The sequence below is a fragment of the Plutella xylostella genome, chromosome 9 (genome assembly GCF_932276165.1).
Source record: "Plutella xylostella chromosome 9, ilPluXylo3.1, whole genome shotgun sequence".
Lineage (NCBI taxonomy): Eukaryota > Metazoa > Arthropoda > Insecta > Lepidoptera > Plutellidae > Plutella > Plutella xylostella.
Window position 1 is genome coordinate 12,038,428 of NC_063989.1, and position 16,678 is coordinate 12,055,105.

Sequence of the window (16,678 nt, forward strand, 5' to 3'; positions counted from 1 at the left end):
AAGTTTAGTATATGGTAATAAGTGCCTACTATACACCTATTCAAACTAAACCATAACGAATTTTGACTGGAAGAAAGCAAACAGAAATTGTAACAAGTGAATATTGATTTATTAAAAATGGCGTTATAAATTTGGATTCAGAAACTTTGCAGCTTGCAGCCAACAATGGCTCTAAAATATATCTGGATTTATAGTGGACATTCAAACGAGAGCGCGCTTAGAACTACATACTGTTTGTATTGATTTGTGATGAATATAGGTACACTACCACTACGATTTTATTACTATACAAGAAACATTATGTAGAAGAATAAAACAATATTTACAAACATAAATTATATCGCTAGGTATAAGTGTCTTTTGGTGCCGTCTATTCCTCTAACGAAGCGACTAAATTCCGATTATGACATAATGATATCTCTCTTCAGTCCTCATCGCAATGCCAGTCGTAACTCCTCATTAACATATGAAGGGTACCTCTGAGGAGGAGCACAGTGAGTAGATAGATATCTGCAATGTGCCAGCTCACACAAAGGAAGCGGGACTAATGTTACATGGAAATGGTTAAACCCTTGCCACTGGTGGAAATGACTTGGATAATCGCATCACGATAGCTATGTGGATCCCTAGTGTTCCGTAGGGGTGAAATTACTTTGTGAATCATATTAAGTGTTGTAATTTTATCTGTGTTTTACTTATCATAGCTTTCCGTTTTATAAAATTAGTAATATTTATATCTAATCAAGGTATTGGACACCCCCCGGACGTCGTTGCCAGTAGCGACTAGATGAGGAAGGCTGAAGGCAGAATTTTAAGGCACCCATTCAAACATAAGGATATGCCATTAAACTTTACGGGCATGATCATCGTCTTCTCTCAGATATTCGTCCGTCCCATATGTTCCGCATAGCCGAGTGCAGAACAAACACAATGTAGACACACGTGCGCGCCAAACGATAGAGAAATAGATCTACAGTTGAAGGTCGCCGGACACGCGGGCGCTGACTAATTATAGCGGCGGCTGACATTCGCTGACGAAACAGCTGTTCGTCCTCACTAGCTGTGATGTTAGGAGCGAGGTGTGCATTCGATCATGTGTAACTCTTTGATTGGTTTTGATTGAGGATTGTGGGATTCGTGGGATATGAGTGGATGTTGGTGGAATTTCTACCGCCATCTCAACGGCTAGGTTAGGTACTGCTTCTATATTCATTTTTATGCAGTGATGGGAGTGGCGAAGGGCAAACAAAATGTCTTTGCAAACAAAGTGCTATAATGTCATGGTCAGGTATGCATGTACAAGGCATGTACATGCATTTTGGGCTTCCATTGTTTCAGGAAGATATTTAGGTTCTCCAGCACTTTGAATGGCTGCCACACCAGATATTCTACCAGCTTCAACTTAATTAAAATTGCAAAGTATTTGACTAAATTACTTAATAGTCATGTGAAAAACAATCTGTCTTACTAAACGTAAATACATATATTCCAACATAAAAATGAAGTTCTTTTATGTAGTCCGTGCCTATTCAACATGAACAATCAACAAAAATATGGCCACCAACTAAAAGTTTACCAGCAATTTTCTAGAAAAATAAACAATGCTATAAAACGCAGAATCTCTTCTAGTTTTATATTAGTTGTAACTTTCAAAGCAGAATAGAGCATAAACTACGGGCTCCATCGCGGTTATTACTCGGGTAGATATGAATGAGAGTTTATGGCGAGGTAGACGTGCTCTCATTATAATTTGCAAAGTTCGAGCCCTAATGTTGATTTATGTAGTTTCCGGTACGTATGCATGGTAGTAAAGAAGATTTGAATGTATTATAAAGGTAGGTAAGCGTTCACCTTTCGGTATCGTAAGAATTGGTTGGACCAAACGAATTTTCATAAATTTATGGAGAAACAGCGTTGGCAATGCCGATGAAATGGACGCACTTTTTTGAATTTCTATACAAATAGTACTGAATACAATGCATCTGTTGCGTACGATGGCGCAGGTGTACGCTTACCTTAAGGATTCTACACTGCATCATCGTTTCATGACAGTGCCAACATGTGCAGCGCAGCCCGGGCCGTCAAACAATACAATATCACTACAGTATACCTGATTTATTCAATCCACACGATGTATGTTTATCCGTATCGTGTAGCTGCGAGTTTTGTACTTGTATGACTCTGTGTCTGTATGGCGGAGAGTTACCAGTGTTGGCACCATGTAGCAAACTTCATATTTTATTCAGCAGCTAATTTCAGTGGCTCTATCCGCGCTCTCTCTATATCTATATCTCTATTTATTTGCGGTAAGCCTGGATAATGACTCGCTAGTCAGGTCGTAACAGATGTTTAGATTAATTATCGTGATTAATTGTAATGCGATTTCAGTTGAGATGAGATGACCAATAACATATACATAACATCTCAAAACTCACTAAATAAACACATTGTATTCATCTAATTTTAATGAATCTACTAAGTATGTAACTTTTTCAGCGAGGATATAGTCGTGAAAGAGTGAGTTATTCCTCAAGCAAACATAACAGTAGCATAATAAAGAACCAAGTCTTTATAACCACTCACAGTTGAAGCTATTTCTCAACTCATATTTCAACACAAACTTTATTTTTATTTCAAAACAAAGTAAATGGTGAACCATTCGTAGCTTGTGATCGCTACGAGCAGTTTATATTTTGAACTCTATGTCCCAAGCAAAAAAGAGCTTAGTATAAGCTGCCGATGTGTCCCTGCCAGTACTGAGTTTGAGTTATGAGTTCAAAGGTTTCAATGCAGTCTTCACTGAAGGTTTCGAGAAACTGAAAATTGCATGGGAGCCAGTTGAACGACCCGACGACGCCACTGGTTTATTCAGTAGCGACTGCTGTAGGAATACCAACCAGTAAGCAAGTTGTTATAGGTTCTTCTCATATTTTACTTTTATTTTGTATAAAAGTAGCATTGAGTTTGTTAATCAATAGAAAAAATTATGTAAATACTGAATACAAGAGAGAAGTTAGGTACCTTAATAAGTCATTAATTCTACTTTGTAATTCAAAGCTATGTATTTTATTAATATTGCAATACATGCCTACTGTATTACTCACTACATTTTTTTTAATTGGATGCCTTGTTTTACCTAAAGACATAGTCAGCTACTATAAAATCCACCGACGACCGAATGGCGTAGTGGTTAGTGACCCTGACTACTGAGCCGAAGGTCCCGGGTTCGATTCCCGGCTGGGGCAGATATTTGTTTAAACACAGATATTTGTTCTCGGGTCTTGGATGTGCCCGTAAAATGGCAATAGGCCCGCCCCCGATTACATTGGGACTAACATAACACTCTGGCGAAAAGTGGGTGCAGCAATGCACCTCTGCCTACCCCGCAAGGGAGTACATTAGTACAAAGCGTGAGTGTGTGCGTGTGTGTATAAAATCCACCAATTTCGTTCTTCTCTTCGACAATACTATTACTTAAAGGTTGTCTGGTAGAGATTGCTTTAAGCAATAAGGCCGTCTTTTTTGTACAATTTTATATATAAGTTGTAATGTTGTATTTAATGGTGCAAAATAAAGAGTATTCTATTCTACTTAGGTACTTATTTCATTAAGTAGATGCACAAACAAACAAAAATCAAGCTTTCACCTATTTTCAATTAGCTGAAACTGTTTTTGTAAATTAAAAACACTTGAGAAATCCAATTTAGGTCATGAACTCCGCCGTTTACAAGGGTTTTTGTATATTGAGCTTACGTCCCTTGAGGTTGCTTTGATAAATAAACTGTTCTTTTTACGACAAGAATAGAAGTGGGTATCTTTGTCTTTGCTTATAAATGCGGGACCGGGAAGGCTGGCAGAGCAAATATTGTATAAGAATTTATTGTTTAGAAAGGATTTGTCCAATAGGAAGTTGGAAGGTTTCCGTATATACTTAGGTACTTGTTTTAGGATCATTTTTATTCATATTGAAATTACATAAGTAGGTTCTTACCCCAGAAAGTAGCTACTCAATTATTACTCATGCTATATTTACTATATATTACCTATAGTGTACCTAAACAAAGCTTTAGCTTTAATTAGACTTGATTCTAAGTTCATAACACAGGCAGGTATTAGGTTCACTATGCAAAGAGACAAATCCGACTATCAGGTTTTGGCAGCATCCAGCTCCGGTTATAAGAAGTTCTTAGGTACCTGGGTAGGTGAGGTAGCTGTTGTTTGCTGAGAGACAATGCGATGCCTAGTATGCCTACGCCTAGTCCTCCGTTCAGATACAATATTTCCGTAGTTACGTACTGTGTTTTATGTTTTATGTTAATTTCATCTTCATCATAATTCAACAGCCAGATTGAAAATAACACATTAAAGAAGTACCTATTAACATTATTATATCTAAGCTGCGGCATAAATGTTTAATTTTGTACATTCTATTATTCTAATATGATGTTACCTAAAATCGTAGGCATTCGTAAGCAAGAGCTTGTTAAATATAATCGCCAAAGGTTTACGGCGATGTCTGTTGTATCTATGCGTGACTCGGAGCTTATCAGTCTTCATCACAAGAACAGAAACAGCCAGGCGCACGGAAGCCTTCATAAAGCCGCGTACAGACCTGCCCAACGAGCGCCCATCATACATAATACAGGGCAGATTGCAGCAACGAAGGTCAACGAAACCCGTTCGTTGGCGTTCGTTTGGCCGGTCTGTACGCAGCTTAAAACAAGCAGACAGGCTGATATTTCAAGGTTTTATTGTTCCCGCGAGGCCTGGAATGGGGAAACTTGGGAGCTGCAGGTCGCTTCTCTCGCCACTGCGGGTAGATCTAGACGTGCTGTGGGAACTATTGTTTAGTGTAATAGTACACACACACAACCCGTAAATAAATAATTAAGTAGGTATATAAAATATCCAATGCAGCATTTAGATTTTATCCTAGTAACTAATATTATGGTAAAGTAACTGCGTCTGTCTGTCTGTTAGGTACTCTTTCACGCCAAAACTACTGAAAGGATTATAACGAAATTTGGTATACATATGGTCTAGAAACTGAGAAAGAACATAGGCTACTTTTTATTCCAGAATTCCCACGGGAAAACTTTTTACGGCGAAGTGAAGCTCGCGGGAACAGCTATATTATATAAAAACCATTGCTGTGAATATATTAAACTAAATAATATCATAAATATACTATCCGTTTATGATGAAATACCCAATTACAGTACGAACGTACATAAAATTGAGTAAAGTACATTAAAACGCGAGAACTTCGCTCGGAGCTGCGTTGATGTCTTTCCCTCGTCGAGTTTTCAGGCTCTTTGCGAAACAGTTCCAGAGGGGCTACGCTAGCTTCACTTAATATTAACGAACGTGAGTTCATACACTCGCTACTAATACAGCGAGATAGAATCGTGATAAATACACCAGCACTTAAAAACTTGGTTTCTCGTAACCTGGAGTGACCCCCTGGGAATCGCCCCGGCTACTCACGCCGCTGTTTTTAATGGTAGCAGTCATTAGTTCTAATCTTCACCGTCATCTGCGAGCCGGCTAATGTACTGGAAGGAAATGAAAACCACCTTAACTAAGTAATTACAGGTACAAGCTCGCCTAATTGTCGGTTTGTCGTGGTTCACGGAATCTAATCAATCAATGAAGTTACTTATTATGTACTTGCCTATGTATTATTGTGTATAGTATAGCCATAAGTACTTAGTTATATATTTTTTTAACACATTTTTTTAAATTTAATTTTAGTAATTTAAAAAAAAAACTGTAAAATTCATAATATCAGTGAAACTTTCTTTATGACCATGATTTTCAAAGAATATGCTGCTACCCTAAATTTTGAGGCATCTATGTACTATCATTTGTCGATGTTTAGGTAAGTACTTATATCTAAGCATAAAAAAGCTGTGCGCCACCCCTAAAGTATCATAGTAGTAACTTTAGCAAAGTGCATCCACATTATCTATAAGATTCAAGTGCTGCAAGTCTGGTCCCGAGAGCCCGCGAGTAACTTCAGTTCGTTTGACTCTCAGTTCGGAGATATACGACGCGAGCCGCGACGGATCGCTTTGTTTGTTCGAACTAGAACTAGAGGTGCTAGAACAAAGACCGGTTGAAATAGCTTGTTAGTTTGTTACCGTGCGAGTGATATGCGTACTTGTACTTTATGTTTCAGTCAGGACTTTCCTAGGTTTCATTACGTAATCGCACTAGCGGACAATGGAACGAACTGAAAAACAGACGGCTCAGCAAATATTTATTTCAAGAATTAAAGTTTACCTACGATACCTACACTTGCATTGTGTTTTTAGAATAATTCTATAGTTTAGTCTTGTCATCCAATGACTCCTTGGTACCTAAGCATCTTCAAACATAAAAGTAGTAAACCGGTAATATGCCAATACTTTCAATACCTTGCTAACTAGTTCAGAAGTGGTTGTATTACAGGCCAAGCTGTAAGTGCTGTAACGTAATTACGAAGTACCCGCATGTAACAACAAAGTGTCTCGGTGACGTCACACGGCGGCTCTTTTGTCCGCTGGAGCCTTCATTTATACATATACAATGCATGCTACACCACTTTACTTCTATTTCGTAGAAGGAAAATATCACCAGTTGGGTAGGCTAGGTATGCGGGTAGGTGCTACATTACCGCACACTCGATCAACATGCTCAGCCCTTTGTATCGCATGTTTACGACAACGGTAAAAGCCTGCATAAACGTTACGATAAAGTTTAACGGCATCACCTACCTACATACGCAAACAGTAATGTCTTCTTTCGCGACTGCAAAGTTTGCCGCTGGCCGGCTTGGTAAAATCTGTTTATGTGCGAAAAATCGATCGGTGTATGTACCCAGTGTATAGACGTAGAACAGAATAGAATATAGTGGTTACCTTCGCCGCTCCCACCGACTATCGATTGCCCACCAGCGCGGCTCCCACCCGGCGGCAAAACAAAATTAAACAAATTAAACACTACACTTAAAACCGTCGTCACAACTTTTCGGGACACACTTATCGCAACTTCGAGAAAACTTTTCCAACTCAATAAAAAGCGGCTGAAAGTCCGGAAAAAAAATATTCGTCGTCTCCCGAAGTAGAGACCGGGGCTGGGGGTGCACGGCGCGCGGTGCGATAAAGTTTTTTAGTTTTTGTAGTGTCGCCGCATCCCGGCGCGGAGCGGTCAGCGAGCGTGCGGGCCCGAGTGCGGCGGTTACGCAACTCTCCGCAGCGACGCCAGGGGGAGCCGCCGCGGCGCCGCGCCTGCGCCCCGCCGCCCCCGCCCCCGCCCCGCCCGCCCCGCCGCGTGCAGCGCCGGACCACTGACTCTACTCCGCCCGCCCAGCGTTTCCGCACGCAAAATTTTGACCTATTTCCTCCACAATTAATGTACCTACCTACTTTTTCGCCAAGTGACCTCCAACCTCCAAGCATCGCATGCAACAGTTAATATGGCGACGTCAGGCGATCCTATTGATCCCCCGGCCTATGCCATCCTTGTGGCTCGCTAACGTTCAATTACACGTGCTTTGTCCTTCGCGGTTGCTGTAGTTTTCTATTTATAGTTTAATGACGTGTTGTATTTGTCTGCAGGGTCCTTGCTACTGTCACGGGTCAGACGATTACATGCCTAGCGCCTACAAACATATAACTATATGTATGCGTACAAATGGGGTAGGTACAGAAATTAGCCTCGTCGAGTTTCCTGAAACTAAAAAGTCACCTTGGGCAGTCAGTGACTGACGCTAACCCTTCACGACGGTGACTATACCATGCCTAGTCACCGATACGCATTATAAAAACAATGCAGGCCTCCAGATTGAATATTAGATAACTACCTAATAGGTAATATAGGTAGCACCTATGTAAGTACTAAACTAACAACAAAGCTTTATTTTATGACTGGGTAAACTAGACCCTCCGACTGGTCAGTTTGGGTCGGTATATAGGTACTTTGTTATGTAGGTACTTAACTAAAGCTAAGCTTAGTCGGCAAACGTGAGCAATCCAGAGAAGTGACTGGTATGGGGTACTTATAGAAGGCGGAACCGCCTTACAAAGCATCGTTGACGGAGTGATTGTGTTTTGTATTTCATACCAGACTTTTTATGGTTCGGGACTATCATCTATCTTAGCAAAGGTAGACAGCGCCATCTATTAGTGGGCTTAAGCATCTATATCTTAATGCATTACATACATTGACAAAGAAACCCATGTTCTACGGGATCAGAAAAGGCCATAGCTCAATTTATACTTTATTTAAATTTTGAATCCGACTGAAAACCACCATTCCTCAATCTTATGAGACGTAGACGTAGGGTACTGCTGAAACTTACAGTATGTCGTTTGGTAGAATAATTTAACAGTCAACCAGGCGCGGATTCACCCATATGGGCAAGGTGGGCATGCCCATCACCTAAATGACTTGCCATATCTAGCCACGGGATTTTAATATTATCATTTAGTAATTTTATCACTTTGGAGGTAGGTATGGCTTTTTATAGTAATGATGAGATGATTTCTGGTTATGCTATGTCATTTTTTTCCATCTGGAAAGCCCTCCCGATAGTTATTAAAGAATTTAAAATCCATAAAATTTTCTAACATGCCAAGAGTCTGTGTTTCGGCTTACGACCAAAGTCACTATTTATGTATAGGTACAACGAGATTATTTTGATCTCGATAAGTCAATGTTCAGTAATTTAAAAGAAAGCCTTTTTTGGTAAAGCAGACATAATTTAAATTTTTAGGTTTTTTGAAGTCGGTTTTATATTTTTAGGGTTCCGTAACTCAAAAGGAAAAAAAGAATCCTTATAGGATCACTTTGTTGTCCTTCCGTCTGTGTGTCTGTCACCAGTGTCACCACCCTTTTTCTCAGAAACCGGTAAAGGTATCAAGCTGTTATTTTGCATAGATATAAAAATTTACAGCTCCAACAAAATACTAAAATAAAATAACCCATTCACGTACAGTGGGGATGAGTATATTTTTTCTGGTGTTTCGATAGTGTGGGATATCGTTGAATAGGTCTTTCAAAATTTGTCCCTCCAAGCTGGCTAAATGGTTGGCTCAAAAAATATGAAAAAAATCACGGTACATATGATAAAATTAAAAGAAAAACTATCTCAGGTAAGTAGACTTGTACTGAAAACTCCCGTCGCGTCCCCTCCTTAAATTTAACTTTTGAAATACTATTACAATAATTCTGAAAAAAATTTGCTGTATATTAGCATACTCTAATTTTGTTTCGAATTAACTTTTCGCTGTATGGGAGAGGGGGAAAAAATATGATTTTTCGATAATTTTAAGAACGAATTTTTGGATTATCAGTATACAGGGTGTTGCAAAATTGGTATACTAAGCCGAAAACTACATGTGCAGCATGGTATATCTAAGCCTGAAACTGAAATCAGAATTTGGAAATTCATTCTTATGAATATCATACAAAAAAAAACAGCTTTCAGTACTTCAAGGCGAGGAAAATAAACCTTTTTTAGACTTGCGCTCGACTTGCCCACCACCTATTTTGAGGTCTGGATCCGCGCCTGCAGTCAACTCCAGAAGTCCAGAGCATAGGTCCAGTAACTAGTGTATTGTATAGGTTCCTACGTAGGTACGTTACTTACCACTATACCTCCGCTATATAACCTAATACTCGTATACTTACTTATACTTACCTACCTATTTATGGAGTTGCAATTCAATTAATCGTCGAACAGCATTCTCGCAACTCGGCGTATTGTCGTGACAGCAAATTGGTAGGTGCTTGTGCAATCTTATTGATTTTCAGTTCCTATCATCAAGGTATGCTAAGTGGGGAAAACCGGTCAGAGGACAAACACGCAATCTTTTGATTTCCATTTACCGATGAAACTAGCTACAATTAGATTATACATAGGTAGGTACGTATAGCTTCTTATGTAGGAATATACCAGTCTTCAGGGATACATACCGTGTAGTAAGTAGAATTGGCGACTAACTCACGAAGATTAGGTAACTATAAAAATAAATGTGGATCATAAAATTAAACTGTTTGCGCTGGGGTGCCTTACATAATTATATCTTTTGCTGGCTGTACCTAAGTTACCTACAATAACTTTTTCAGTTTTCAGGACAGAGTTTGGTAGTTGTTAAGACAGGCTTTTCTGATAAAGTTTTAATTGCTGCAAGTCGAAATTCGTGCCCGAATAATGGCGACCAATGTAAAGGTAAAATTAAAGCAACTTTTGTCACGTCTTAAATGCGCCCCGTTATAGCCCTTCTGGTGATACTGTGTACAAAGTATTCCCTAATTACCTAATTGATACACGAATACCTAAGGGACTCTAGCTTACGGGAAACGGAGTTTCGGAGAACGCTGATGCGCTAACCACGACTCTATCCCGTTGCGTTGAACGTACCTACCAATGGGGAGAAAAACTAAAAGCTATAATTAGGTACAGATGGCGCCTTAGGCGACTGTGCCTAATTCCCCAGTTCTAATTGGTTGGTTCAGTCGCCATTTTTTCTCCCCAACAATGTAATTGGCCAGAACCAGAAAGGCACACTCGCTGGTGCTGCCAAAGTTTTACTTGGTTTTCTTCCCCATCGCAGGATAGCTCTCGTTCGTTCGTTTTTTTTTTGTAAAGCTAGAGCACAGATTAATAAATACTTGAGCAGTAGAGTAACCCCCAGTCGGTTATGGGTCAGAGGGTGCCCCAGAGGTAGGGGTGTATGGCTATGAGCGTACCTACCCAAGACTACATGTTACTATGTTACTAAGTAGGTTCTAGCTATGTAGCTATAAATGAAATCCAAATATTATTTACACACTTTATTTAACATAATGAAAAACAAACATTCAATATACTGAAATGAAGTTCAATGACAGTATACCGTAGCCGTGTAACTGGTTTATGTAAGTACAACATTTATTAACACTATAATCAATTCAAGACATACCTAAGTATAAAAACCATAAGATATGTCGACAATTACAATTGATATTTTAAAAGATATGGATCCAATGAGTATTATTTTTGTAACATATACTATACCTACTATAATAAAACAAGCAAAATAACTGAAGTTCCGTTTAGTTTGTAATTATATTATTATTGAGAAGTTGAATACCAAGGTACAATCCAACAGTCGGGATATTCAGATGTTATTTAGCTACACAATAAACGGAACTTGCAATACATTTAGATATGTAAGTACTTAACTAAAACTGTCTTTTAAAACACTTTTCCAGTCCGAACCTTAAATTTACTGAAAGTAAAAAGGTAAGCAAGTAAGTAGATAGTACATTAGGTACCTAGGTAGGTACTCCATCTACATTTTATGGAGAAAATCATTCCTGAAAAAGCGATTAGATAAGATAAAAAATTAAATGCTTTTAAAATAGCCATTATTAGGTGCTGAGTTGCATATGACTGATATAACTCAACATTACAAAGGTGCCGAATAAACAAAAACACATAGAAATTGAGCATTAGATAAATAATAATATTGTAAACATTTAGGTACAATCATTAACGAATTTTAATATGAAGTAAGTAGATGGATAAGATAAAGTTTTTTTTTGATTCAGCATCAAATATTTCAAAACGGTTATAGACACGTTCTATTTGTTTTCAAATGGAATTTGAGAGTTCCATTTAAATTATAACTGAAAACATGAAAGCATACTTTACTCGTATAAGAAGCAAGCGTGCATCTCAAGAAACTTGAATTTGTCGAAGACAAAATATGATTCACAATAAGAAAGGTCTTATATACTTCAGCTTATATCCTACAAATATTAATCATTTAAATCGATTTTCAGCAGTATAACGCGTTTAAAATATCTGTTTCATACAATAAGCACTCGGAATACATAGATTTAAACTATTTGAAGTATTGCGCCACGCAACGTGCGTCGTCTTCAGTCGCTATCTTGGATTTAATCTGTCTTTAAAAGGCTTTATGTGAACGCGTGACTATCTTTACCCTGGTATTATATCTACTATAATTTATAATGCAGACGAATATTTACGCAGTGCTACTATAGGTACCTAAGAAGGGTTAGAAGCAAGTTATACAGATCTTTGTAAATAGATAACAAATTTACACAACCCATAATTACCCAATCGTAATGACCGACCTGTATTTTGAATTTAAAAAATATGTTATTTAAGAATATTATAATATTGATATTATTGCATTCTCGTTACTTTGCGCTGACAAGAAGTAACGTAGACGAGTCTGAATTCACTACAATATCATCCAGATACAAGTGGCACTTTACTCGAGAAGAAACTTAATGTTAATATTTATAAGAATACAGAAATTCAAGGACTGTTTAAAATGGTGCATTATGATATTAAATTCAGGTGCTAAGAAAATTTTAATACATTTAAATATTTGCTTAAATTGAATAAATTTTACATTATCGTACAGCGCTTTCTGACCCTGTTAATAAAGGCTAATATAATTTGGAATAAAGAAACAAAATAATAACAACAGTGAAGTTTTAAATAAAACCGATGATCAAAGGCACTGAGTGTCTCGTGGTGCCAGCTTGGAGCAACAGCAAGTGTTTGCATAAGTAATCTTGACTCAATGGGAAATAGTTGCTTTACTCGTAAATACTCCACTAAACAACACAATAATAATAATAGCTACGTTCATTTCAAGCTTAGCTTACATAAAATCAAAAATTGAGCAAATCAAAATAACAATAACAATATTGACCTATAATTTACTCTATAGTGAGTAATATAAAAATGATTATTCCTTCATTGAGAGAAACGTAACATAGGTACACGACTAATAATTTAACTCTAATTTATTTACTAATTGTATAATTGCATTGCACTATAATTATGTATAATGTATTGAAAACATCAACTCTCCTTGCATCAAGTTTGCTGCTAGAACATCGAGTACACGACATATTCTATATCTTTAATTACAAAATATACCCCCCTCCCCGTAGCAGTGCACTCGTTACTCTGTGAACCACATTACCAGCTAATAAGCGTGCACTAAACTCTAGATCTAATTCTCTCACCAATACGATTCACATTTGCTAATCCACCGGCCCTCCTGCACAAAAGTGCACTTTCAATTATAATCACAGCTAAGAAAACCTCATTTTCACATATTTTTTTCTCAAAAATCTAACTTCATCTCTCTTTTGAGTATTCTCTACGTTAATTATATTAAACCTGTGTGTACTTAATGTACAAAGCTCTATACATTGTCTTAATTGCGATTTAATATTATATAAATAATTGATTCTTAGCAATCTTTGTATTGTATTGCTAATGCGTTACTTGCAACGAGACCACTTGAAAATTATTAACTTTTATATTTTTAAAAACTCCTCTGCGACTTGCAAGGCTCGCCTCAGAACAAGTACAACTCCACAATATATCCAATAAAATACTCCACAAAACAAAACACCAATAGAACATAATTTTGACTAGCATTTAAGTACATAATTTGATTAAACATTTGTCTTTTATTCTCAGAACAATTTGACTAGCATCCGCCGATATCTCCGAGACAGAATGACACATTGCTGCAACTCGCTTCCAAATACACACGTAAATTTACTCACAACATTGGCACAATCATTCATTATAATTAATTTATTATTGAAATACTGAAGGGGAAGACTTGGGAGTACAACAGGGATATGTCCGAAACATCCAATCACCTTAACCTACGGTGCAAAATTAACAATAAGTGGATACACATTTAGGTATAATATGTATAATTAAGTAGGTACGTTCGAATTGCTTTTTGACACATGATAAGGGTAATCGTTACAACTAGTGATATCTTATTGCAGTATCAGCAGTGTTTGAACCTACCGCACGACCGACTATTTATCATGTATAATAAATATGTCAATAATTGTGAAAAATAAATAACTATTATTGTGTACTTATTATGTCACATCCGAATCTAAAATATTTGGCACTAATTTAAGTTGTAACATTTTTAGAAAGAAAGTGATTTTATTTAAATCCACTGGTCCTAGTATTACTTATCCTACGTTAGCCTAAGTCTTTTATTTTTCTTTTTTTTTAGTTTTTTGGAAATATGTTTGATTACCACAGGACTATATATCTCGATCTACGACTAATGTGACAGTCTAGAGAGAGCGGTCTGCTCCGCTACGACAGCCGACTACGCCAGAACTGAGTACATCATAGATCCACAACAATACTAATGTAAAAAAAAACGTTCAACAATCTTTGGCTTTGATCCCTAAACCAATATTTTAATTCGACATAAAATTTCCATCAGCCGATGCATATGAAACAATTAGAGATCTCTATAAATTCAAAATACAAATGAGAAGACTCTATCACATTTAGCAACACTAATATTTTGTATTACACTATAGTTGATTGTGATCGGAGAGTGTAGAGTCGGTCGCTCCGCAAATATTGAAGATTCTTAAAGGATTTGATCCCATCGGTTTCGTCTCCGCCCGGCGCCCCCTGGGCCCCACGCCCCCCCGGGCCCGGCGCCCCACTGGGCCCCGCGCCTAGCGCCCCCGCGCCTGGCGCCCCACAAGGCGCCCCCGTGGGCGCGGGCGGGGCGCGCCATTACGATTACTTTATTTACAAATATTGTCTTGAACCGTCTCTCTCTGCCACTACGCTACCGCGCCCGCTACATACACTACCACGCGCCAAACTTACTTACTTTGAACATTCTTTTTGTGGTCAGTACTGATCATAAATTAATAAAACCAATCGAGCCGTTAGGTTAAAACGTTTGATCGCTTAATTCAATAGTAAATTCGATCAGCTTAGCTAAATCCTGTCGTCTGTTACACTAGCGGCCACGGCCGGCCCGCGGCGGGCGGGGAATTCTAAACTCTCTCGCCTTTTAAATAAAACTGAAAGCCGCGCGCCGGCCGTGGCCCGAGGGGAATTGGCACATAATTTAAAGATATACTCAATATTATCCGTTAGTATACTAGTTAGCTATGTCTCATCCACGTGTCCCTGATTTCCTCGCGTGTGCACGCCGACCTTCCAAATATACTTCAATTAAATACGAGTGGAGAATAAATATAAGAATATCTAAAATACTTATAAACTTGTAACAAATGTAAACATACGCTTAGCTAGTTATCTAAAAATTGCCAATCGCCTCCTGGTGGTTTGGTCTCATGTGAAGTACTAGCCGGGGCGGGGGGCAGCCCCCGTCCCTCGCGCCCCCGCCCCCGCCCCCCCGGGGCCCCGCTCAGTGGATGGGCGCCTTCACGATGTGGCTGGGGGCCACGTAGTGGTAGCCCTGCAGCGGCAGCCCCGCCGTCTCCATCGTGATCCTGCAACACACACGCGATTAGCCACGGACCATACATTCGCCATTAATAACTAAACAAAAAATATCAACATCAAAACATGTGGGAACTTGTAATTGGCTAGTACCTATGAAATAGATTCCCATATTTTATTATAGCTGTAAGTTCTCCAAATATCATAAAACAAAACAATAAAATAAAAGTGTATGCTACAAAGTCGGTCTACATTCTCTCGGATCGGAAGGGAGGGCCCTGCATGCGTAGGGCCGCCAGGACAGTAATAGTATAGGAGTCAGGCTTACCGGTGTCCGGGAGGGCTGAGGGTCGGGGGAGGACTCGTAGGGATATACCTGACACAGGGTCCTGTGCTCAACACGCATTCAACATTAGTCTCGGGGCAGAGAAACAACGCACCACAGCTTTTATTACCTTTATTAAATACGGCACTTAATAAAACACTTCCACTTAACAATAACTAGCGAGTTATATAAATACTACCGAAACGATACCAAAGTGCTGTTCGCTTAAAATTAACATGATTGATTGAAAATAAGTAAGAATTATTGATAATGTACTGGCGCTGCCATCGCGGTGCCAACACTTTAGTAATTGGACCTCCATTTTCATTTTCATTTCATCTAGCGTCGACTATCTCGACATCTTGTAAGCTCGGATTCCGCAATAAAGTTATTCTAATCAAACCGATCTGACGCATATTTTGATATTGGAACTGCAGATGTTGGATTTGTTGCATTTCAAAAATGTATCGATCAGCGAAAAGCAGTCAGATTGATTTAAAATAACTTTGATACAGCATCCATCTTAGAGTTAGTATTCTATTTAAAATATAAACTCTTGTGACTATACCTACTCATAATGAAATCTATGCGATAAGAAAGATCAAAACGTTTAATAAAAACATACTAAATATTGTGTGAAAACTGTAAGTATTGCTTAATTACAAAATTCTATCATAAAGTGATGACATAACCATCTAGTATACCTATGAAATTGGTAAAAATATTCATAATTTATACGAAAATTTACTTTAGATTAACGCGTTCTATAGGCGTGATGAGCTAGATCCGACTTATTTAAACTTACAAATTCATTCAACAGTTAGTTCCAGTTTAACTTTTCATACTTCTAACATGGACTGGATACTTTCAAGGATTTTAGTTTTTTTTATCTCGTATTGAATTTTGTTACACAGGAATGTTTTAGGTAAGTAGGTACCTACTATATTTATCCATGTTGGATAGTTATATGAAACTTACTTCTGTGCCGTCTTTTATTTGACAACATCGAGGTAAGTACATTATAGAATCATTTAGCTGACCAGAAACTATTTTACTTAATATAAAATGCGCCATTGCAC

At 38.1% G+C, this 16,678-nt stretch overlaps 2 protein-coding genes across 29 annotated transcripts in view; both read right to left on the reverse strand.

Moving 5' to 3' along the window:
- The window catches only part of LOC105384426 (glutamate-gated chloride channel), a 91,235-nt gene extending 83,992 nt beyond the window's left edge, over nt 1–7,243 (reverse strand). For 10 of the 27 annotated variants that reach the window (XM_038115341.2, XM_038115256.2, XM_038114655.2 and 7 more), the window contains exon 1: nt 6,903–7,242. The gene's annotated coding sequence lies outside the window, so the exon portion shown is untranslated. Of the gene's footprint in view, nt 1–6,902 lie in introns of all 27 variants that reach the window. The other 17 variants (XM_038114994.2, XM_038114773.2, XM_038114248.2 and 14 more) reach the window with 3 other exon arrangements.
- A 7,321-nt stretch (nt 7,244–14,564) lies between these two features.
- Nucleotides 14,565–16,678, reverse strand: part of LOC105395354 (poly(rC)-binding protein 3) — a 172,293-nt gene continuing 170,179 nt past the window's right edge. For both annotated transcript variants that reach the window (XM_048623142.1, XM_048623141.1), the window contains exon 11: nt 14,565–15,324. In XM_048623142.1, the coding sequence (XP_048479099.1) occupies nt 15,240–15,324 (85 nt within the window). In that variant the 3' untranslated portion in view covers nt 14,565–15,239. The remainder of the gene's footprint in view (nt 15,325–16,678) is intronic.